The sequence below is a fragment of the Poecilia mexicana genome, unplaced genomic scaffold (genome assembly GCF_051168715.1).
Source record: "Poecilia mexicana isolate PSO_F unplaced genomic scaffold, ASM5116871v1 scaffold_4, whole genome shotgun sequence".
NCBI lineage: Eukaryota > Metazoa > Chordata > Actinopteri > Cyprinodontiformes > Poeciliidae > Poecilia > Poecilia mexicana.
Genome location: NW_028263373.1, coordinates 14328116 through 14351497, shown reverse-complemented (window position 1 = coordinate 14351497; position 23382 = coordinate 14328116). Strand labels below are relative to the sequence as shown.

The following is a 23382-nucleotide window of genomic DNA, read 5'->3' as shown; positions in this document are numbered from 1 at the left end:
TTATATAAAATATTGATGAGAACACACAGTTTTGATGGGTTAAAAAAAAAATGTTTGCAGGGGGAGACCAACGGCGGCCGAGTGTCTCCAGAACCCGTGGCTGCGCGCCCATCGGGCTCCACACAAAGTCCGACCCTCCAAAGTGTGCTTCTCCACTGACAAGCTCAGAGCTTTCCTCAAGCAGAAAGAGGAGAAACGAGATCAGGTGTGCACAAAACATCAGGGGCCGTTCTTCCAGTGAGGTAAAACAAAACACGCAAACGCAAAACCTCTTCATCGTTGTGAACAACAACAAATATACATATATATATCACTGCAATTGTGTTTTTCCTGGTGTGACTTTTCTTCTGTTAAACAAAACCAAAGTTAGTTTCATAAAATGAAATATCCTGACTTTAAACGCGTCTTAATGAGTCTCAGTTTGTGAAATCTTTTCGATTTGGTTTTGATGGAAACATTTCAGGGATTAGTTAGGACTGCACACTGATGCATGAGTTGACAGGTTTTGATTGCTCTCAAAGTGATTTGCTGCCTTAATCTGTTAAAGCGTCAAACGTTTGGTCTTACATGTAACATCTGTTTTTTGTGTGTTTTAAGAAAACTACAGAAAATTTCAGAAATGTATTCCAAACTTTATTACTCATAAGTTTGCAATGAATAAATAGAACAGCGTGTGTTTTGTGAATGACCTCCTGTCTTGAAGTGAATGGAAAAAAAAATAATAATAAATGACACTCGAAGTGCTTTGTTAATGTCCCCAATCTCTTTATTTATCCACATTTCTATATAAACATGTGATATTGAACATCAATGGAAATCTACAAAATACAAAGTCTTCTCTGTGCAGGAAGGTTTTAGTTATTTAATATTAGTGTTGAGCAAAAGTATGCATAAATACAGTTTTCAGTGGGTTTCTATGCAATTTATTAAAGTATGATTTCTCCATCTGTCCATTTATCCATACATCCCACTCCTTACTAGCTGGGTTTTTGCAAGATATATATTTCAAAGACTGACTACAGTGAAAATATCCCCCATCAATTAATTGTGAACATTCATGCTTCAAATAGGCTAAAAAGCACTGAGAACTCTTATACCCTGAACCCTGAATTTGCTATACCAAATAAGTGCCAAAGGTGTTTAATAGAGGCCAGAAAAAAGTTTCAAATTATACAGTTTTAAGACATTCATACATACATTTGACCAGTTTTTCTTTCACTAACTACAACAGAAATTCTTGCTCAGCAATGAAAACATTTTAACCCAAACTTTTGCATTTCTTTACCTGCATGGAAACAACACAGGTACAGAGAAATGAAATAAAAAAAAACAACAACATATTTTCTGCTCTTTTCTTCGGTCGTGTTCATTCTCTGGGAGAGTTATTCTGATCAGAGTCACAAGCAGCAAAACAAGTGGGTAATTGTTTTTGGTTCATTTGGCCTCCTGGACCTTCTTGATTTCCTGTAAGGGGAGAAATAATAAAATACTGCAACTTGTGCAAGAAACACAAACCGATAAAAAGCCACTGTTCTACTGTTTACATACTTCATCGAGGATTTCTTTCAGCTCCTCATAGGCCTTCTCCAAGTCATCATTGATGATAACTATGTCAAACACTCCAGGCTCTTTACCTAAAAACAATTTCATCTCGTTTAGCCTTTTGTGTTTTTACTTCAAGGTGTTTTATTGGGATTGTGAAGAAACTCACTAAGCTCCATATCGATGCGTGCAGCCTCCAGACGTTTCTGTAAACTCTCCTCCGTCTCTGTCTGCCTGTCTCTCAGACGTTTTTCCTAAAACAGAACATGGCATCACCTTTATCATTAAAAACTGTATTTATTTTTGATCCAGCTGTAAACAAGCTTAATTAAGAGTATAACAACAATGTTGGTGTTCAGGCATATGCGAATTGCATTACCAGGATCTCCATGGATGGAGGTTGGATGGAGATGTAGATGGGGTCCAGATCAGTCTCTTTAATCCGCTTCACCCCCTGGATATCCACATCGAGGATGCAGATCAGATTCTTAGCTCGTACATCTTCCACAGCAGCTTTACTGAAAGCAAAAAATGACAGCAGAGAGATTGTAGAACAACTGAGACCAAACAGAGAGGTTTTGCTTGTGTTTAAGCAGGTTTTGGGTGCATTTATGCAGTTTTGCTCTTTACAAAGGCAATGACCAGGGTAAGAGGATCTCTGCATTGATCCAGGCTGCTCAGACTCGGTGAGTGAACGTTATCTTCAGAATAAGGAGAGATTAAAGGTGACTCATAAGATGCTAAGCTGCTGTGGTGCTCTTTTTAACTTATAGGTTAAAGCTCCATCTGTCACCTGGGGAATGTGAATCTGTAACTGCTTCATGCTTTTTAATGAATCTTCCTTCATTTTTCTTTTAATTTCCCCTTCTTCTTGTATCTGTGAGTTTTTGCTTTGGTAAGTATCCCTTAAATTTATATTAAATGTTTCCTGCGCTCGAATGAGTCATTATTAAAGGTGCTCAGATTTTAACTCTGGTTCTACTTTTACTCACACATTAAAGGGTCTAAGCGTTGGATTAGTCCTATTTTGATAATGAATCCCACCTAAACTTGTTTTGGGTTGATGCCCTCCTTGTGTTACTGAGGAACACCTGGAGCTGGTCAAATCCCAGCCTTTGAGATTTAGCTGATTAACCATCAAACCTGTGCTGGTCAAACAGGGCCAGCAGACAGCAGCTGACTTAACATTTTTCTTATCATATCTGTGCATTAACCAGGATTATTGTCACACATTTATTTGATTTTTACAGAAAAAAAAGTGATTATTTAATATCATTTTACAGATGTTCTTGAAATGCTACAATAACACTAACCTGGATGTGATTCCATCTATGTCTACAAGTGCTGCCCACAGCATTATGCTGCTACCACCATTGTAAATTAGTTGCACTGGCTTCAGTTTAGGGGTATTAAAGTAAACCGGGCGGAATATAAATGCTCCAAAAATATATATATAAAAAACACATGCATTTCTCCATGAAAAACATATGAGTTCGTAATATGCCAAAAATGCTTTGTAAACATAATGACATACGTTACCTTGTTCCATACATGTTGCCAGAAAACTCAGCATTCTCAATAAACTCTCCGTTGTCGATGCCTTCCTGCATGGCCTCTCTCGTCGTGAAGTGGTAGTCTGCAAGACGCATCATTGGTTATAATGCTAGATCTGCCGGAAAACACTCTGCTTTTAGAAAATAATACATATAATGCACAACAATCATAGTAGAAAGCAACATGGATTCCAACCAATTAAAAACAAAATCAGCTGCAAATTAAATTTCATCAACTGAAGCTAAGTTTACAAATGTTTTATTTGTTACTGTAAGCCTGTATCTAAACAATATTCAGTGTGAGTCAAATATCAACATAAAAAAATAATAATAATAATGGCGTTCCTTTTTCCATACCAGATCCACTGATCTAAATCCTTCAAACGTCAAAATCTCTCGGTATCTAAAAACACAAAGTTTCAGAAGCGAGCAAACACATTTCTACCTCTACCACTGATCTCCACATCACATGACAACTAATGCATTTGGAACTGAATACGATCCAAAGAGAAATGACAAGTGAGCTGGAAACAGTAAATATCATTCAAATTGGGGGATGATTTAACAAAAAAAATATTATTTTTTTGCCCAAAGTTGGCTACATTACAGCTTGAGGAATTCAATAATAGTCAAAAATTAAAAATCAGGAAAGGAAAATAAAGAGTAAGATATATATTTTTTGAATTTAAAAACCTTGATTTAGTGGCGCTAGTGGTCGAATCTGAATGGTTAGAGCTCACTTCGCTACAGTGGAGGGCGGAACAGTTTTATGGGATGTTGGAAATGGGAATCACTGAAGAGGCAACACAGGGGGCTATTTTCAAAAGCTTTTTACTCCAAAGTGTAAACTGTCTTATCTCGATTCCCGTTCTTTATTACAGTTTGTATAATCATGACCGATTCCCTTATAAATCCAATGACAGCATGCCATGGTGATGAAAGTAACCCCCATCCCTCTATCTTAACAAGCTGTGATGAGGAATCACAGTGATAAAGATCACCTTTATCTTTGTGTTCTGATTCGTTTGGACACGAAAATGAGGTTTCAGAGGAAAAGACGTCTGCTACAGGCAGTAAAGTAGCCCCCAGAAGCATGGGGAGCTTGTTCAGCCCTATGGAGAGAGCAAAAAAGGCACAGAAAGAGGTTTATCCCTTTATATGAAGGGAGATTACACAAGGTGACAAAAACTATTTGTGCAGTTCACTTGGGAGTAAGAAGTGTCGTAGTGCTGTTGTAGCGAGGGCAGGGAAGGGAAATCCACTCTTATGACAGCCATGTAGGTTCAAATTCAAGTCCATGTCTTCCGTGAGTTGTCGCTGCGTGTTAGCAAGGTGATGCTAACACAGCGTTAAAACGCTAAAACATCAAACACGTGCCAACTAGGCATGGGCCGGATGCAGGCATCAAGGTATACTTCAGTTTTAGAGCCCATGGCTTACAGTCTTTTTAAGGGTTTTGTCCTGCTTCATGAAACACACAACAGCTGATCCTTCCTTCCCATATGTTGTTGCACACTGCTGGTCAGCTGGCTGAATAGCAGCAACTTTTCCATTGCTGACAGGAGAGACAAATTCTGCTTTTTTTTATTCCGTTCTACAAAAGATGCTAAGGTTTCAATGCTTTTCAAGTAAATAGTCTGGTTTATCCCTGGGTCCAGTTTCCACATGCCCAAAGGTGCCTCAAAGAAACAAGTAGAAACATCCTGGTTCTGTTCACCACCATACGGTTCAGGAAGAAGTTGATTTCTGTGTCCCAAATAAGATTGGTTTTTGTGCAAAAAGGGCGTATCCATATGTGCCTCAACAGCAACAGGCCTTCTAAAGACGCTGGTTGAAGCTGCATTACATGCAGCACTGAGGGTGTGTTTTTCTTTCTTTTTTTTCTCACTCTCCCCCTCATGTGTCTTGGCTGTGCAGGTGAGTGCAGCTGTTCCCACTTCACCTAATCAGCATGTAAAGCAGAGTACTTAAACTGTGGGAGTCTGGTTCAGACACAGGCCTGGATTTATTAGGTGTGAGAACCTTATGGGTTTGATCTCACCGGACATCTCCTGTGGACTCTACCAGGTTACTCCATTGCAGGGAGCTTGTTGTGATCAGAAAGGAGTGTGTATTTACTCATTTGAGAAGGAGGGTGAGTGTTTAGTTACTTTTTGTAGGGAATAACTTATTTTTGGTTGTTAAAATATGTTGTTTTTTTCTGTTTGGTTTTGGTGCTCTCTCATTTTGCTTTCAGGGAGGAATTTTGGTTGACTGCACTGACTACTTTTATCACAGGATTAAAGTTTTAACTAGTTGTAAATGATAAGTTATGTGGTTATTTACTTAACCTATTTTTTTGCCACATCTTGTTTTTGAGCTTTTCATTTATCCCAAAACACAATTTTGTTCACTCCTAAGATGGCATGACTCTCTATCTATTTTCCAATTATATCTATAGCTTCCTTTACAACATTGGCCTTTACAAGATGAGAAATGCTAAAATATTCACACACAGATTACCCCATCTCCTAGACATCCATCTGCAGATGTAGCAAGCTGGTAAGAGTTTGATTTTTTTCATAATAAAAATAATCTAACATGGTTAACATAATGACAGATTACTGTTATCAAATGCACTCAATGATCTTAATATTTGGAGACAAACCCTGTGATCCGATGAAGCTACTGTTACATTTTGGACAGGTCACCCTTGGAAAAAATAATTTTTTTTTATCTCAAGTGGTTCTTGTAAAATAATGGTTGCAAGCCAGAGAACATCATCCCAAATGTGAAGTATCTCATGTTATGGGATATTCTGATGTAGGACAGATTGGTCCACCTGGTATCTCGGGTATAAAACAGTCTTTCTGTAATAATGCAGAGTTACAAATTGGTTAAAGGACAACAAAGTCCTTGTTTTGGAGTGGTCAACACAACGCTCTAATAAACTTGTGGGAAGAGCTGAAAAGTTGTGTGTGAGCGACGCAAACCTGGCTCAGTTACACCAGCTCTGTCAGAGAGAATGGGACAAAATCGCACCAAACTATGGTGAGAAGGAGACCCAAAATGTTTCATGCAAGCCATACAGTTTAAAAGCCAATTATACAAAATGAATCTAAAGACAGTTCAGCAAAACTGCAAGAAAATCTCATTATTTATAGCAAATCATTTTGGTAATCCTCATTGACCTGGAACAGGAGCAGTTTAGTCTGGTTTAATCTCAAGACAGTGAGGGGAATCAAGGTTGTTCCTTTTTATATAGCAAATAAAAATAAATGATTTCTGCAGTGATTTAAAAAAAAAATTTATCATCTCAAGGGGAATTCAAGTTGCTCTTTTTTTTCTTTAAATTAAAGGACATTTTGTGATGTCATACATTTATGTTTTCAACTTTGGTCTAAATACTGTTAATGAAACCCTGATCTTTTTTTTATTATTATTTTATTACTGAAGGTTATTAGACGGTGGGAATCCCATACCGGCCCATGCCTAATGCAGACGCTACAAAAACTGTCACCTATAAAAGCCATCCTGCAGCCAGAGCCTCCGTACCTTTGCCATCTTCTTCCCCTGGTCGAGGGTTTCTTGTTGTGTCTGAGAAAAGCATGGCATCATTAAAAAGCACTTACAGATCATCAATCAGATGCTGCTAAGTCCTCAGCTTAATAACAGAATCTGTTGAATTTGACAGTCGACACCGCTTCCTCCTTCGGTTAGGCTCATGTTATGGAAGCTAATCACTAATTGGCACACAGACATACGTGACACGCTGAATCCAAACACTCCCTCGTGCTCCTTCATCAGCCTCTTCAGCAGGGTGCTCTTCCCTGCCCCAGAGGGGCCGCTCAGCACCACGGGCCTCGGTCCTGACATTGTTCCTGAAACACACACCGAATGCTCAGGATTGTCGGTACCGCAACAAAACGAGTGTGTGGACTGTAGTGTAAATTTCTGATTTTTTTTTTCTTTTTTTTTTTTTCTTTTATAAAAAGCACTAATGGAAAGCCACGATTCTGAGTTGTGTAAGCGATTTCTCCTCGGCGTTGAAGCTCAGCAGCTATCCTGTTAGCCGTCCTAAAGTGCACTGAGGTTAATCCTTTGATCCACTGCGCTGTCAGGTGGAGCATTTCACACAGAGGGTTAAAAACAAGCTGCTGCTGCTCTGATAATATCCCGATTTCAATCCCTGCTAGCAAACCGCTGGGCAAGAAGAAATTTCTCTTTAATTAAACAATTACTCTATGTCCTAACAGCTGGCCTGTAAGACAGCCAGAGCCTCTGAGGGCAGTAACATCAGGAGTGGCTGTTAATGAAGTCATGATGGGTCAGTCAGCAGGATTAATTAGATCTGGGACAGGTGGCCTATTTACCTGCTGCCACAAAGGGAGGACGATGTTCCAGGGACACCAAAACAATTAACACACTAACTTAATGACACAGGAGTCTCTGCCTAAGAACATAATAATATTCTATTATCTCTAAAAGGCTGCAATAACTTCTTTTAGTTGTTACTGTTATTTGGCTGCTTAATGTTTATTTCTGATGGTAATATAGTGATATCTACTGCTGTGTATCAGTTATTTTAGTAGATCTATCTCGATAGTCTTTTACACAGAACAAAACGGTATAAATTAAAGACAATTAACAAACCGGTGAATAACTTAAACAGTAAGCTGTTGCTTTCAACATACTGTAAAAGGAAGATTTACTTGTGTTATTTCCAGTGACGCATCAAATATGTCAAACCCCAAAACAATTGGAATTAATCAGTCAATAAATACTGGACAATGTCCTCCAGCAGCTATGATTGTGTATATGGTGCAGCACTACTATATATTCTTCTGCCCCTTTACTCCCATATTTTAGTTTGACTTTAGGTTTAAGGAGTTTGGTAAAAAGTCCATCTTACCTTTCCTCGCTGCGCCTGAATCGTCTGTTCTGCAGAGACGTTCAGCAACAAGCGATTCTTAAGCCTGGCATCTTAATGGGCTGAGTGCAATCCCAGTGTGTGTGTGTGTGTGTTGGTGTCACACTGGAGCAGCTGTCAGTCTGAATTACCACCATCTCCATTTAGCTCAATGACCAATCACATGTGAGCTCTCTTTGCATAAGATAGGCTAATCTTCAGGAACAAATGGTTATTCATTCAGTAGTGCTTTTGCTTGTGAGGCATCAAAATGTTTCCTGGATTGTGGCTTCAAACTCGAACCAAAGGGTTATTTTGCAGACGTGCTTTGGGATTTTGCTGCTGCAGATGATGGCTGATGGTAAAGGGAAGCACAGGTGTTACTGACAGACAGAGTGCCTTGCTAAACTGGACATACTGCTTAACTTCTTACATGTCACATTACAACCACAAACCTTAATATGTTTTCTTGGCATTTTACAAGATGGGCCGACACAAAAGTACTGCATAATTGTAACATGTAAGGAAAATGACAAATTGTTTTTGAAACTTTATTCAGATGAAAAATTGCTAGTTTTGACCTATATATTTATTTATATTCAGCCTGCCAGAGTCAACATTTATTATAATCACCCTGCAGTTGCAGCTCTACCAGCTTTTCACCTCTAAAGACTGAACCTGCCGGTTTTTCTTTGCAAGATAGTTCAGACTCAGATTTGATGGATGGTGATTGGAAACTCCTTTTTTTTTTTTTTTTTTTTTTTTTTTTTCCCCCCAAGTATTGCCACAGATTATCAGTTGGATTTAAGTCTATACTTTGACTGGCCCATTCTTACACATGAATGTGTTTCTATTGAGACCATTGTATTGCAGCTGTGGTTGCATGTTCAGAGTCGGTACCCACTGAGATTTTAACCTGCACTTCAGTCTCACATCATTTCCTACAGGTTTTCTCTCTGCTCTGACCAGTTTTCTTGTCACTAGTGGAAAAGAAAACGTCTCTTCAGCGTTACACTACCACCTGAACTGTGATGATGACCAGCTTGGGATATTGTTTCACCTGATCTAACCCTAAACCTGCTTTGACTTGCGTTCCTTTGTCCTCGCAAAGGTTTTGTTTGTGTACATCAGCAGAACGCAGACAAGAACTAATACATTTTAGCTTGGATTTACATATTTCCTCATAAATTCAACGTAGCAACCAAGTTGAGAACATTTTGGAGGCTTAAACTGGTAACATGGGTCTAGCTTGGAGACTTGAAGTCAGATGTTTCCTTAATGGTGTATTTTCAAATGTTGAGTTGTGAAAATCTTTCTGTTTACGTACTGGGCTCAAACGTTTAGGTGTTAGGCCACGGTTGGTGTCAAAGGCTCAAAATAGCAAAGGTTTAAGGTTCCTCACCTCCATATGAGCTGCATTAGGCTTTGCTGGCTAATCCTGCTCGACTCACTTCTTAAAGGGCAACCGCTCCACATCCAGTTATCCTTACAGGGGGAGGCTGACGAATATCTGCCTTTCAAATTATTTATAAACACAAAAACAAGTGTTTGACGCATTTTAATGTAGTAATGTTGATTAAAAAGTACATTTAATAAAGTAAATGAAAGAAAAGTGTTGGTAAAGACAAAATGCGACTGACTGAGATGAAATTACAGGGAACATTTGAAACCTAAAGTAGTACAAACAACAAGTACAAAAGAAACTAAACAAAGACATTAGTCTGTACAGTAAATACAAACAGGCTGTTGTGCTAGTCAACATCATATACACACAGCACTCAATACATACATACACAAAACTATGTACATGTGCTTTCAGTTCATTTGAGTTTAACATTTTCCCCTTAAAACAGACAAAAGATTAAAAAAAAAGATAAATTATTATTTTCCCAAAGCATTTGTAAAGCCTGAGCTCTCAGCTGATGTTTCATTCTGCAGCACAAAAGTCGACCTGGGAGCAGGTCGGAGGTCAGAGGACATTAGTGGATGTTAGTTGTTTGTTTAAAAACGGGAGCGTGTGAAGATGAAGGCGGACATTCGGGACAGACCAGCTGCCCCAATATCGCCACCTCTGATTGGCTGAAACTGAAACATTTCCCCCTTCGGTCCCTGCAAGCTACAGATAGACCCGCCTCAGGTCTCCGGGCGACGTGATTGTGTTGCACTGAGGACACAACTTCTTTGCTCCCTGAAACAGAAAGAAGTCTTCAGTCCACAAATGTCTCTACAGTTCATTTTTTCTGTTTGTGTGAGTCGGAGGATTTACCAGCGTCCGCAGCCAGCACTCCTCACAGTGGACATGCCAGCACTGGATGGAAGTGAGCGGTGTTGTATATGTGTCCTGCAGGCAAACAGAAACACACAGCTGTAGTTTGAAAAGCTGCCACTAGATGTCCTTAAGCAATTAAGAAAAAAAAAAAAAGACCATGAAGAAACAGGAAATGAGATTTTATTGGAACAAATCATTTTTTATGACCAGCATCATTTAATTTTGAAACGGTCATAGTAGCTCAGAATTTTAAAGCTTGTAGAAAAGGGGAAATTATTTTATCTAGAAGAAAAGAAAATTAGACAAAATATGCTTTTTTTGGTGTGTTTTTATTTTTAAATGGTATGTGGTTTCAGAACCCAGGTATTGTTGTTTTCCTTACAGTGCATGAAAATGATATATAAACTGTAATGTGGAATGTTAGGTAATTCAGTCAAGGCAAACTCTTCAAAGTTTTAAATGTTTCTGTTATAAATCTACAGCTTTTCATAGGCTTATAAATCTAAACCAGTAGATGACACTTGCATATATGATTAAACAAAAACCAATATTTATATTCCAGTGAAACACCATGACTAATAATGTAGATTTATAGCCCTGAACACAGGCCCCTGCAGGGACTTCAGCAGTTTTGGTGCTGCTGCTCTCCTTCCTTCCTGCATTTCTGCTCTGTTGGTTTAATTTGCCATCATACTCACCATGCAGATGAGGCATTTAAATCTGTCTCCTTTAGACAGCTGTTTCTCCAAATCTCGGATCCGAGCTTTAAGCGCGTCCAGGGTTGTCGGCGTGGAGTCCTCTGAAAGCCTGGAGGCACACACACACACACACACATGCACACACACTCAGAGCTGAGCGCGCTCAGTAACAGCATGGCAGAGCGAAAGGTGCGCGAGTTACGCTGACACTGGAGAGTCATTTATAAAATTGAAGACAGATTAAATTATTCGCTGGCCAACATGGACACTGAGCATGAAATTTAGCAGCAATCACATTGCCGGCATTGGCTGTCTCATTTATCATAGGAAGGAGACAGGGCCTGTGGAGGGGAGGGGGGAGGGTTGTCCTCACACAAACAGACACACAATTACAGGATAGACTGTATGTGCAAACAGACTGTACAGGCGGGACATAATGCATTAAGTGTGATGAAACATGTGTACATGCTTGCATGGTCTGCTAGGACCTTGACGGATGAGATCATCACATTGATACAGTGTTGTGTATCATGCTGAGGGGGCAGGCAAGTCTGATCTGATGGAGAACCGAGCCGCCAAAATACGGTTTGCAGAAAACCACGGTCACACCTGCTCAGCTCTAATTGGCTCCTTCACACCTGAAAATGTTTCGCTCTGTCCGTTCACCCTGTGCATGCTGGGAAATGGGACAGCACCACCATCATCAGCTCCGTGGTGAGCGCTGAGCTTGTGTTTCTCTATCATCACTTTGACATAAACCAAGCAACTTCCTGAGTGCTGCACAACTAAAGAGCAGCGAGTTTTGAATATTCGAGGTGAAAGTTGATGACGTGCCGAAAAGCCCGACTTACGGCTCTATCTCTGCGTTCCTGCAGGTTCTGGGAAGGCCGGCTACGGTAGTGTCCTGCTTCTCTCCGCTGCTTGTAGAGGGACTCCCTGAGAGAAAAAAAATAAACAGATAAATGATTTAACACTTTGAAACATTTAAAACACATGACCAGACATTTCAGAAGAAAAAATAAAAAAAAATCTAGTACATTGTTTTCACTCGGTGAAACTCACCTTCGTTTGACCATTTGGGAAAGTCGAGCTTCAGTCTGGAATCAGGCAGCATGCTGCTGCTGAGACACAACCGGAGCACGAGTTAGAAAGCCAAGCAGCTTTGCAAATAAAATCACAATGATTAGGTAGCATAGATAGAATTTTTTTATTCTTATTTTTTGTCTGCCTGACTGTTTAATGTGAACGGGACATCATTAGGAAAGTTACATACTTTGCTGCCGACTCTTTGGAGCTTTCTGCTGAGCAGGGGATTACATCCGTCTCACTGTATCTGCAGCCGCAGTCAGGAAAAACACACAACTACAAGCAGCATGTTTAGAGAACAAATACTGTCATCAGGGAATAATTCCCCAGACTTTAGCCCTTAGGCACTTTGTAAAAAAAATGTTAATGATTTTTATTTTATTTTTGATTTAATGATTATTTTAAAAAACAGAGAAAGAAAATGCCAGAGGAGAGGATTATATTTTTAATGCTGCATTAAGACAGCTATGTAAAGAAAAAAAAAAAAGAAAAGAAACCTCATTACACAATGTTGATGTAGTTTAAGAGCACATTTAGGTATGTGTATGTTTTTTCCACAAAATTATTTAAAAGGCAGTAAATTTAAGAAATGTAATTGATTTAACTTCATGATGACTAAATGATTGTCTTTTATGTGTTAATAAATGTGTTTTATTTGTTATTTATTCATCATTTTTTATTAGGATTAATTTAAAGAACCCTAGGTTTCAGGGGTTCTGCAGATCTTAGTGGGGGTTTTCCTTCATTACATTTCTCTCTATAGATGTGGCTGGGTATTCTGGTGAAAGGCAGTGAGCTTCTGTTTATCTGTGGTTAATTAATTCTCTTCTCTTTTTAAGATTTCTTAAATCGCACTTTTTCTTTTTCATTTTTTATAATTTTTTATGTAAGGCATATTCTCTTGGTGGTTAAAATTGTTTAAAAATGTTTTTTTTTTTTTTTTTTAAAAACAGAAACAAAATAGAAAGAAAACATAATTTGCACCATTTATGAAGGAGCATCATGCATCCAAACGTTGAGACACAGGCATCCAACAGTCACTCTGTCTGTTTACTTTCCACATTTCCTCACATCTGTCCAGCACTGGCTGGCAGAAGCCAGAAGTTGACCGCAAAATCAGCACACAGAAAATGGGTGCGTTTTTGCAAATCCTCTAGCTGCAACATGCAAGAAAGGAATTATAAAAAAATTAATAAAAACAGCACAAGTAAAAGGATGTTTATGTGTGCTTGTACATTGAGTATGTTCATGGGTTTCAGAAATGTAAACTGTAATGTCACTGTGTCGCAGCAGATCTATGCTGGTGAACGTACCCAAGTTAAAGGAGTGCAGTAGTTTGCTTCTGTTTATAGCGGGGGAAAAAAATCTAACGAGACCCGGCTGATGCCATCAAGTTGTGGACTTCACAGCAGCCTTTCTCTTCTTCGGTTCACTGCCTACTCAGACATGTAATCGAATGTTTTTAATATATTTGCATTCAGGGTGAAAGGATACTGTGCTCTGCCGTACTCTAGCGTATCGTCTCCATCAACGTCCAGGTCTGCGTCGCTGTCCCGACACTCCCTGGAAGTCGTGCTCACCAGTGTCAAACCTGCTGAAAGCATTGTGAATATTCACCAAAACAAAGCTGTTTCTCTGCCGTACGAGGAGATGTGTCTCTTTTTATCACAGTTAAAGAGTCATGTCTCGCAGCGAGCCGTGACCTCTCAGCTTCCCTCCCTGCTAAAAGAAACTGTTACTTTTAAGCGAGCCTCCAGGGAACGCTTCCCCACCGTAATCTGGACTGAAAAGTTCAGTGGTTCTTCCACTGTCACTCAGTCACATCATTCACTCTCCACTGAATAAGATCCCACACACACAGGCACACACACCCACACATCTGTGCAAACACAGATCCTTGCTTACCTTTAAACCCTATCGCTGTCATCTGCGTCCTTCTCCTCTCGTTCCACTCGTCCTCCACCGGCAGCAGGTCCGCCGAAGCCTCCTGCAGCAAGCACAAGCACCAGGCTTCACCATCTGCACGAGTACGCCCGTATGTCGCCCCACCGCCAGCAGCTACGTATCGGCATCTGTGCTTTTATAGCTGGCGGTGTTTTCACATGGATACACAGCGGACTGACAGCCATCCCGATGCCATGTGAACAAAGCGACTCAACGGTGTCTCTGCATTCGGACCCCTGACATTCTCTCAACCTGAGATCACCAGGCTACACCATGCATGTGCTAATCTGAGATTGGAGAAAAATGTGTTTTATGCCGAGTTGGAAAAAAAAAAGAAAGTCAAGAAATTACCTGCCCTTCCTCCGGTTTTCTCCTCTTCAGCTTCCCAATCCTGACTGGAAACAGACAGAAGAAACAACAAGATTGTGATGAGTTTAGAAGTAAACTCCAACATACTACATTTTTAAATCACTATAATACCAGTAATTTTGTCATTATTTTTTAAAGTAATGTTAAAGATTTTTTTTATTTTTTTTTTAAGATTTCAGAGTGTAAAATGATGTTGTTGCATTAAAGTACAGATTTTTTTTTAAAGCTTTTCATCAAGGGTGCCGATATTTTAAACTTTATCTTTTACTGAGATGCTTCTTCTGAATTTTCACTAAAGATCTTAAGTTTATTTATTAATTTATCAACTAGAATGACTCGAACCAGAAAATAGATGCGACAATAATCTATTGAATTTTTTTTTATCAAAATAGCCTTTTTTAGAAAAAGACATATTTCTTTCCCACATTTGAAGGTTGACAGTAACATGATCTTCCACTGCAGTAATGGCATTAATAACATTTAACACGCATGTGGAATATGATGGGGTTTCAACTTTCATTTGACCTGTCTGAGGAAAGATGCAGTACGCAACTTTCAAAATATTTAAAAATGACTTTTCCTTAATGACGGTGAATCAGGCGAGCTGCATAATGTATTCGGCTGTGACATCAGGGCCCTTTTCTGTCATTTCAGCAGGACACTGTCCCCGCTGAAAATATTAAAGTTAACACGGCAGAACACCAACAGCACCTCCTCTCCCCATCGCATGAGGGGACATTAAGTTTAAGAGCCCTCTAATGCGAGCTGGATGACACCGGGGCCCCAGTCGGACGGGGATCCGGGGCACGGCCGTGACCCGAGAGCCGCCATCCCAGCGCACATAATGAGGGTTAAAGAGATGGTCATAGATGAGGAAGAGCTCATCAAACAAAGAGAGAGTGAGGCTGATTAATCAGTGGCGGAGCACCTCCTCCCTGCTCCCTCCTCCTCGCCTCTCTGACGTGTGTTTAGAAGCTCATTATTCTGTGCGGTTATGAAGCCCAGTAAAGGCTAACAGACCTCGACAGCAGCGGTGTGAGGAGTCAGCCAGGAGCCGGAGCGTCTCCTCCTCCAAGGATGACAATAACAAGTATGTTGTGAGTTAGAGTCAGAACGCTGCATCTGGCCTCATCTCTGCATCAGGCCTGAGACGATGTCTGCTCATAAATGACTCCACAAACAAAAAGCGATGTTTCACCAAAACATTTATGGGGGTCACTCTGTCGCTGAATCCAATTTCAGAACCTTTCCGCTCGTTTCTGGCACTTAACCTCATGTTTCTCAGTGTGAGGGCGTCCCAGTTGTTTCTGTGGTTGAATGAGGTCTAATTGAAATGACCTTATTGAGTGTTTCAGGAACACACTTGCTAATGTAAATATTTAAACACATTTTGATGGCACTGGAAGCACTCCAACATCTAGTTTTAGTGTTTAGATATGTGTAGTACGGCTGATAATTTATTTTAATTAGCATGGAAAATAGCAAATATAAAATATTTATCAATTTAAAAGATTTAACCATCAAAACAACCACTAGAAGTTTAGTTTTATTTATAAATGTTGGTGCTTTTCTGTGTGATTTTTCAGTTATGCACAATGAGCAAAAAAGAAAAAAAGAAAAGTTTTAATTTCTCTACTCATGAAGTAATTCTCTGTTTGAAAGACAGCAAGGGAAAACCTAGATTGTTTTTGGTAATAATCATTAATAATCTTAAATTGGAAGATTACAATATATAATATGACATTTTGATTATATACAGTATCATAAAATACTAAATCGAAAATCTAAATATACTGTATTTCAACACTCTGAAGTATATTTCTTTTAAAGTATGAATATATCACTGCTCTTCCTCTCTAGAAGCATAAAATTACTGACATCTGTTCAGATGACCCCCTCAGTAGCCATAAAATCAGGACTGCTCCCCTAAAGGCGGAGATGCAAACATGTTTGACTCAAAGACTTTGACTCCTTCCGGTAGTCCGACAAATTTATATTCTCCATTAATTCTCATTTTGATTTTAAACTTGCAAATTAAAAATGGATGTTAGGAATAGTTAATCAGTTCTATTCCCGCTTCACCTTCTTCAGTCCAGCTCTTATGCCACAGTCTGATTTAGAGGTAGAAGCCACTTCATCTCAGTGGGATCTGTCCAGTCTGAGAGACAGACTGAAGGGGGACAAAAGTATCAGATTCTGCCTCTGCTTTTCAATTATTAAAACTGAGAAACTTCTTCTGTTGCAGGAATATATAAAAGACAGAATCCAAGTGACTGTGTTCTGCTTATAAGTCCTTGAAATGGACTCAGCTTGTTGTTGTTTTCATCAGGCAATCAAGTTCGGGACCTCCCTGAGTATTTAGTCTTATGTGGTCTTACGGGTGGTGCTGGGAGAGGGTTAGCTTTATTTTTCTCACAAGTTTCTCCCTCATTTTGTGACATAAAATGGCACCCAGGATGACACACACAAACCACAGGCATTTAAGTTGTGTATGTTTACTTAGCAGGAATCCTCAGTTTTCTGAGCTTCTTGAAGAGTGTCCCATTCCTCCGTGATGAGGGAGATGAAACCTCCAGGACTCAGTTTCAGCTGATCACAGCATCACTTTATTGCACTGAAGTCACTTCATTATTAGTCACTACTAATGTGACTACGTGCTGATAATTTAATTTTGCAAGTAGGCCACTTTTTTAAATGGAAAGTCAGAAAGATGTGTGTTGATCTGCATAAATTAGGAATTGGCTTCATCAACCGTCAAAGCAGCCATTAAAAAGCTTTAAACAACTGGAACTGTAAAAAAAAAAAAAAAAGTGGACAGTAAGTTGATATTTCTTTTGCGCACAATAAGTGAATGGTGAGGGAGGAAAAAAAAAATCTCCAAAACTCACCGTGAGAGAACGGCAGCATCGTTTCAGACTCATTTTTAAAGCATCACTCAGCAAAACCAACCATTTGTAAGAGTTGTATAAGGATCACAAGCAAGAAAAATCCCACCAGCAGCTACTTATCCTCCCCCAGCTTCAGTCTGTAGATCATCGCAGTAGAGATTAATGCAGCAGCTCTTTATTCATGACATTTACAGCTGCAAGTCCATAAAAGCCGCTGTCATTTCAGGGGACACTTAACATCAGCTGAAGGTGTTTTTAATGATCTGAGATCCTGTCGTTGATTATTACTGAGCAATAAAGCCCTGGTTTTATATCTCAGGTAGAGTTCACTCTTTAAAAAAGTTACCTTTGATCGCTGTGTGTTTATAAAGGCTCCATTAAATTTTGTAAGCTGATCATCTGTAAACCTCATACAAAGGGTGCTCGAAAAGTTGTTCTGATATTCAAAATTAAAGCAAAATTATACTGAAAATTAAAAAGAAATAAAATAAAACATGCCGATTTTGTGCGGATCTTTTACAGGAGATATAAGTAAACTGAGTAGTCACCATGGGCGTAGGTTTGGGTAGGGACGGTAGGGACATGTCCCGACCAATATTCACGGGATATGAAAAAGTCCCGACCAATTTTTGCCATATTGGCTCAAAGAACGTGGATCTACGATCTTTGATTAGCAGCAACAGGCGGTGCGCGGAACGGAAGCTTCTTAGTTTGACATTTATTATGAGCCTCCGAGACCGTGTCGGAACGGTGCTGTCGGGAGGGTGGGGGTGGGGGGAGGGGGAGTCAGTTGCTGGTGGTGGGGTGGGGGGAGGGGGAGTCAGTTGCTGTCGGGGGGGTGGGGGGAGGGGAGTCAGTTGAATCGTCGGACGTTCTTTGATTAGCTGCAAAAGGCGGCGGCTAGCTGGGCACACGCGTCTCCTTCTGAGTCTCCGAGACCATGTCGCCACCAAAAAAGAAAAGGACAGACATTAGAAGTTATTTCGCTACATCGGCTGTAAGTACAGTGAGTGGACCCATAAGTTAGATATCTATCACGCAACGCATTTGTTGTAAAGTCCGGTGTTTAGTAAGGTCAGCACTGAATGTGAGGTAGAATAGGTCTGTTAATGATGTAATATTTTTTCACATAGGATGCTCAGACAGCAGAGCAAGGGGCAGAGCAGAACGATGGAGAGGTGTCAAGGTCCCCACCAAAACTTAGACCGAACCTACGCCCTTGGTAGTCACTAAACTTATATGAACAACAATTGATCTATGGTTTCATGGGGGAAAAAAATTAAATATTTACACATTAAATCAGGTTGAAGAATATCTTCCAATATTTTTTTTCTCTTAAAGTTCTTACTAGCCAAAATCATTATCCAAACTGTCCATACTTACCAGTCAGTAATCTTTGGAAACATTTAGCAATATAATTTGATGGAACGCGGTATTCGGCCTGTGCAAAAACATACTTCATGTCACATCCAGGACTCCACATGCAGACGCGAGGGTCGGGGAGGGAGAAAGAAAAAGTGCTTCTCTGTGTTTCTTACCAGCTTGTGTGCAGTCTAGGTGGGCTCCTGCGCTGTGTGGGCGCAATGGGGCGGATTTGACGTAGCACCTGCACCAGCAGAGGTCGTCGACTGTTAACATATCAAGAGGTCAAAGTTGGAAAGGTTAATAGCTCCTCTGCTCGTGTGGGCGCTAGGCCAGCGGAGATTGTGTGGGAAAAAAGGGGAGATATCTGCACGGGGAGTGAGGGAGGGCTTTAAAAAACTAACACATGACTGAGCGACCGTGTGTGAACAAAGGCAACTCTGATTACTTAAGTCTTTAAATTAGAAGCTACTTAACACGGCAGGCTTTAAACACTGGACTATGTTGGACACAAAGTGACCCTGCAGAGCAGAGAAGCAACACTTAGACCACTTTGCATCAACTTACCATTTAGTCTTGTGTGTCTGTTGGCTCGCACTCTGAGAAACGTCTGCAGCAAACAAGATAAAGTGATTAAGGTCATCACAACAACTTTAACAACTTTATTTTATTTATTTATTTATTTGCAATAAATATGAGAATGTAGATTTCAGTGTTGGCAGAATATTAACAATCATAGAAATATTTGCACATAAAACTCTAAAGATAGGGTTGATCAAATTTGTTATATTAGCTTTGCTAATATTGATATGAATTGAGTCATTATCATCTGGTAGATTTATTTGAAATGTTGTATTTTAATCACAGTCATCTAATTGCTCCTATATCTTAAAGTGTGAGTCGCATCATGAAGAGATTTTTTGGTTTGATTCATTTTACAAAGCACTTTTAAAGCACCAGGCTGAGAAAGTAAGAGCTCAGCTGTTGATGATGATAAAATCTTAATCTTTTTGAACATTTAACAGCAAATGTCAGCAGAGAAATAAAAAAATAAATAATAATAATAATATATATATATATATATATATATATATATATATATATATATATATATATATATATATATATATATATATATATATATATATATATATATATATGAATAAAATGAAATGTTAACCGTAATCAAAAATAAAACTTAAATATTCAGCTTAATCAAAACTTCAATACATTTTTGGTTTATGTGTCTAATGTGAGGCTTCCAAGACATTTTATAGTCGAAAATTTATTTGATCTATTATTTTTTTTGTTTTCCATATTTATTTATTTTACTTACGTTTATTGACAATTCAAATCAAATCACTGTTTCAATTTATTATTTTATGATGTCGTTTTCTAAAAGCAGCTATAAAGTCTCTCCAAAGCAAAATATGTTGGTATCAACTGAAGGTATTTTTAATTTCAGTTCCTTTGAGACTTTGCAAATGTCATTTATCCGCAGTGTGAACAGTTTTGGATTGTAGAAATTGCTCTGCAGGGAGCTCTTAAATTAAAATTAGTCAGAAATGTGCAGAAGCTCTCAGCAGTGCCAAAATGCTTGTGTGAAGCGCAAAACGTTAATTAATTTTAAAACAATTTAAACATTTAATTTGACCCTTACTCTGTACAATTCAACAGGCAAACAAAGAATAATGGACAAAAATAAAAAAGTAAAAAATAAAATAAAGCTGTAGTAAATGACTGAAAAGTTCGGGAAAGAACTAAATAGTAAAATATACAACAAATTTCCATCGTCAGAGAAAATGGTCCAGAAAATATTTACACATCTACAGGAAGCCAATAAATAAAACAAATCCTAACCACTTGACATGCATTACGTTACTTTTCCAAACGGTACCTGGTATCGGTCTGAGTGCGGTTCCTCAGATGGCCGAGACGGTGAAGTAGGAGAGCCTCCTTCACGCTTGATGTGCAGAGAAAGTGTTAGAGACTGAAATATGAGAGAAGAAATGAAATAAAGTTTTAAAAAAACTCAAGCGGAATGAAAGAAAACTGTTGCAACAAAAGTTCAAAAGATGTCTTTGTGTTAATACCAAGGTGAAGAAATTAAACTGAATTTGTTACACATCACATGAGTGCATTTTATGTTGTTTATGACATGCCTCTTTTTTCCCCTCCCATACTGATTGCCTGACCAGCTGGGGCTGAAAGTTTAATTCTCTATCCTCAGTCAATGGCCCAGGTGGTCAAATAATTATTAGCTGAAATTTGAAACTAAATGCAACGTCTTGTCAAGTCAGCCATTTTCAGAATTTGACTTGCAAAGCTTTAAGAATATCTGTGCAACATTTTAGTGATGCTGCAGAACATTTGTGGTAAATATTGCATCTCTGAGTTGCGATGCTCGTGCAGCAGAATTTTTCAACACATCTAAAACACATCTGTGGTAAGGTGGTTCAGCTGGGGTCAGAATACAATGGCAGCTGGAAGTTGGAGTACTATTAAGTGCCGCATTGAAACAAATACGCAACAGTGTGACGAGTTAGTTAGGTTTAATGAAGGGACCACATATCTACTGACCTTCGATGTTCTTATGAGTTGGTCATGCTGCAGTGCAGAGGGGCTAAAGGAGACACAAAAAAAATAAAAGTTTTTACTTTGCCATACAAATAGAAAGATGACTGATATGTGAACAGCTTCTAAAAAAGTACACAAACACCACAGGGATTATTTTAACACCAGCACTTTTACAAACTCTTGCATATACATTTGTGTTCAGGTCTGTGTAAGAACTCATTTCAAACCTTCACATTTCACGTCTGCCAACACAGATACTGTACCCTTACTCTCATACACTGTTGCTCTTTCTCTGTCTCACACACACACACACACACGCAGAGATCCGGAGTGTCCCTGTGGGCAAAGTTCAATTTGAAACCATTACTGTCCATGGAGCGGTCGTTAAGCAGATTTGGAGCGTAATGTCTTTATTGGAGGAATCATTCTTCTGGTTTAAGCAGCAGGTAATGCATGCGTCTAAATTTGAATTTTACACAGCAAGAGCCTCTGTGTGTGTGTGTGTGTGTGTGTGTGTGTGTTACTGAGTGTGTAGAGGCTCAAATCAGCCATTAGAAGGACATTATCATTATAGCCCGCTGTATGAGTTGTCGCCCAGAGGCCCAGGGAGGCTGTGATATGAAATATGTGAGGAACAATGAGGCGGCTTGTAAACACTACACACAGGTGACAAAGAAGATGAGCGATACCAGCGGGGCAGAATAAAGGAGGAGAGGCCTCTAGATACAAAACGTGTCAACATGAGTTATCTCATGGGAGCCGAACAGAGTGGAGACACAGTGATGCAAAACAGACAGAAAAACCATAAACTGATAAATAGACAAAGTGAAAGCTTGGGGGGGAATGCAGAAGAGTCAGGAGGAGAAGGTACAGATGTGATCTGCAGGAAGGTCAGATGACAAAGTCTTTCATTTTAGTATTCAAGAAAATAATTACTTTAAGTTTAGCATAAGACTTTGCTACAGTTTGTTTGTAGTTTAATTAAAATAAAAGTACCTGATCTGTAGCTGGGCAAGTTTGGATAACTCCTGCTCCATGTGATCCTGCAGCTCTCCTGGTCGCAGCACGGCCTGGCAGACTGGACACACCGGGGCCTGAGTGTCGTACAGACCCTTCAACTTACCTGAGGAGGCCAAGGGAAGACAAAGCAGAGACGTTTACCTTCAGGAATAAACGATTTAGCATCGCAGAACTATTTCTTCATTTTCCTTCCACTTATTGAGTTTACATGATTTTAAAAAAATGGTTGTGGAGTGACATTAGTGGAAATGTTTTTGTTTTGTGATTACAATTGTTGTTCAGGATTTCCGTGTCTTTTATTGTGAAACTGAATAAGTAAGATGTAGAAATTATCACCTATTTATGAAATATTTAATGTTTGAGCATTTGTTTTTGTTTCATAAGATCTTGATTGTGTGATTTAGAAAGACAATACAAAATGCTTTAAAATTGGCCTACATTTTACACCAATGCTCGATGAAATGTGTTTCAATAATGGTTTTAGTTAAAAAATGGATTATGTCAACTGCAACATTTATCTGAAATTCAAGTGAAAAATAGCATCACTGGTTTTACATATAAATTTATTGACAAAGTTTAGTGTAAAAATCTTTAATTTAATGAAATTGAATTGGATGTTTTGTAGTTTCTCATCATATTAGAGATTTGCTAATTTCATATCCAAACAAATGTAAATGGAAAACATGGGATGACGATTTTACGCAGTTTATTTTTAACTGCTTCAAAAACCAAAATAAATAAAAATTAGAAATTGAATATCTTATTCTGTAAACAGCCACCAGCGACCCTCCCGACCACACTAAAGGACAAGGGTGTATAGAAAATGGATGAATAGATGAAAACAGAGTCAAATAAATTGTTTTTGCAGGTTGTAGCTCCTTTTAAAAGTATTAATACCTGCAGAGCTTTTCGCATTTAACCACCACAACTTTTAATGTAAAGAAAATGCAAACATTATTATTATTATTATTATTATACATTGTGTCACCGTGCAACCAGAAACATCTGCTGATTTTTATTAGGATTTCATATGATCAACACAAATGGTTACATAATTGATAAGTAAAAGGAAAATAATCTGATATTAATTCTTGCAGAAAATAAAAAAAAAAACTGGTAAGTGTGATGTGGATCTATACACTCAGACCCTTTACTCTGATTCCCCTAAATAAATTTCAGTGCAAAA

At 38.9% G+C, this 23382-nt stretch overlaps 3 protein-coding genes across 3 annotated transcripts in view; 1 reads left to right on the top strand and 2 right to left on the bottom strand.

Moving 5' to 3' along the window:
- The window catches only part of obscna (obscurin, cytoskeletal calmodulin and titin-interacting RhoGEF a), a 47164-nt gene extending 46420 nt beyond the window's left edge, over positions 1-744 (top strand). The window contains exon 85 of the mRNA XM_088005003.1: positions 61-744. Coding sequence (XP_087861129.1) covers positions 61-241 — 181 coding nt within the window. The 3' untranslated portion in view covers positions 242-744. The remainder of the gene's footprint in view (positions 1-60) is intronic.
- Positions 745-8110, bottom strand: guk1b (guanylate kinase 1b). Its single transcript, XM_014970739.2, has 9 exons — positions 7987-8110; positions 6839-6955; positions 6630-6671; positions 4097-4207; positions 3082-3178; positions 1922-2060; positions 1712-1796; positions 1549-1634; positions 745-1464 (listed from the first exon to the last, which is right to left on the bottom strand). Exons 2-9 carry the CDS (start codon positions 6948-6950, stop codon positions 1435-1437), a joined length of 702 nt encoding a protein of 233 aa, XP_014826225.1. The 5' UTR covers positions 6951-6955; positions 7987-8110; the 3' UTR covers positions 745-1434.
- Positions 8111-9910: 1800 nt separating this feature from the next.
- rnf220b (ring finger protein 220b) overlaps positions 9911-23382 on the bottom strand; it is a 34900-nt gene continuing 21428 nt past the window's right edge. Inside the window, exons 2-15 of the mRNA XM_088005002.1 lie at positions 22173-22299; positions 21180-21222; positions 20497-20589; positions 19167-19209; positions 18776-18865; positions 14332-14375; positions 13942-14023; positions 13531-13627; positions 12224-12283; positions 12013-12071; positions 11802-11886; positions 10951-11059; positions 10250-10324; positions 9911-10171 (exon numbers count right to left, since the gene is read on the bottom strand). Coding sequence (XP_087861128.1) covers positions 10100-10171; positions 10250-10324; positions 10951-11059; positions 11802-11886; positions 12013-12071; positions 12224-12283; positions 13531-13627; positions 13942-14023; positions 14332-14375; positions 18776-18865; positions 19167-19209; positions 20497-20589; positions 21180-21222; positions 22173-22299 — 1079 coding nt within the window. The 3' untranslated portion in view covers positions 9911-10099. The remainder of the gene's footprint in view (positions 10172-10249; positions 10325-10950; positions 11060-11801; positions 11887-12012; positions 12072-12223; positions 12284-13530; positions 13628-13941; positions 14024-14331; positions 14376-18775; positions 18866-19166; positions 19210-20496; positions 20590-21179; positions 21223-22172; positions 22300-23382) is intronic.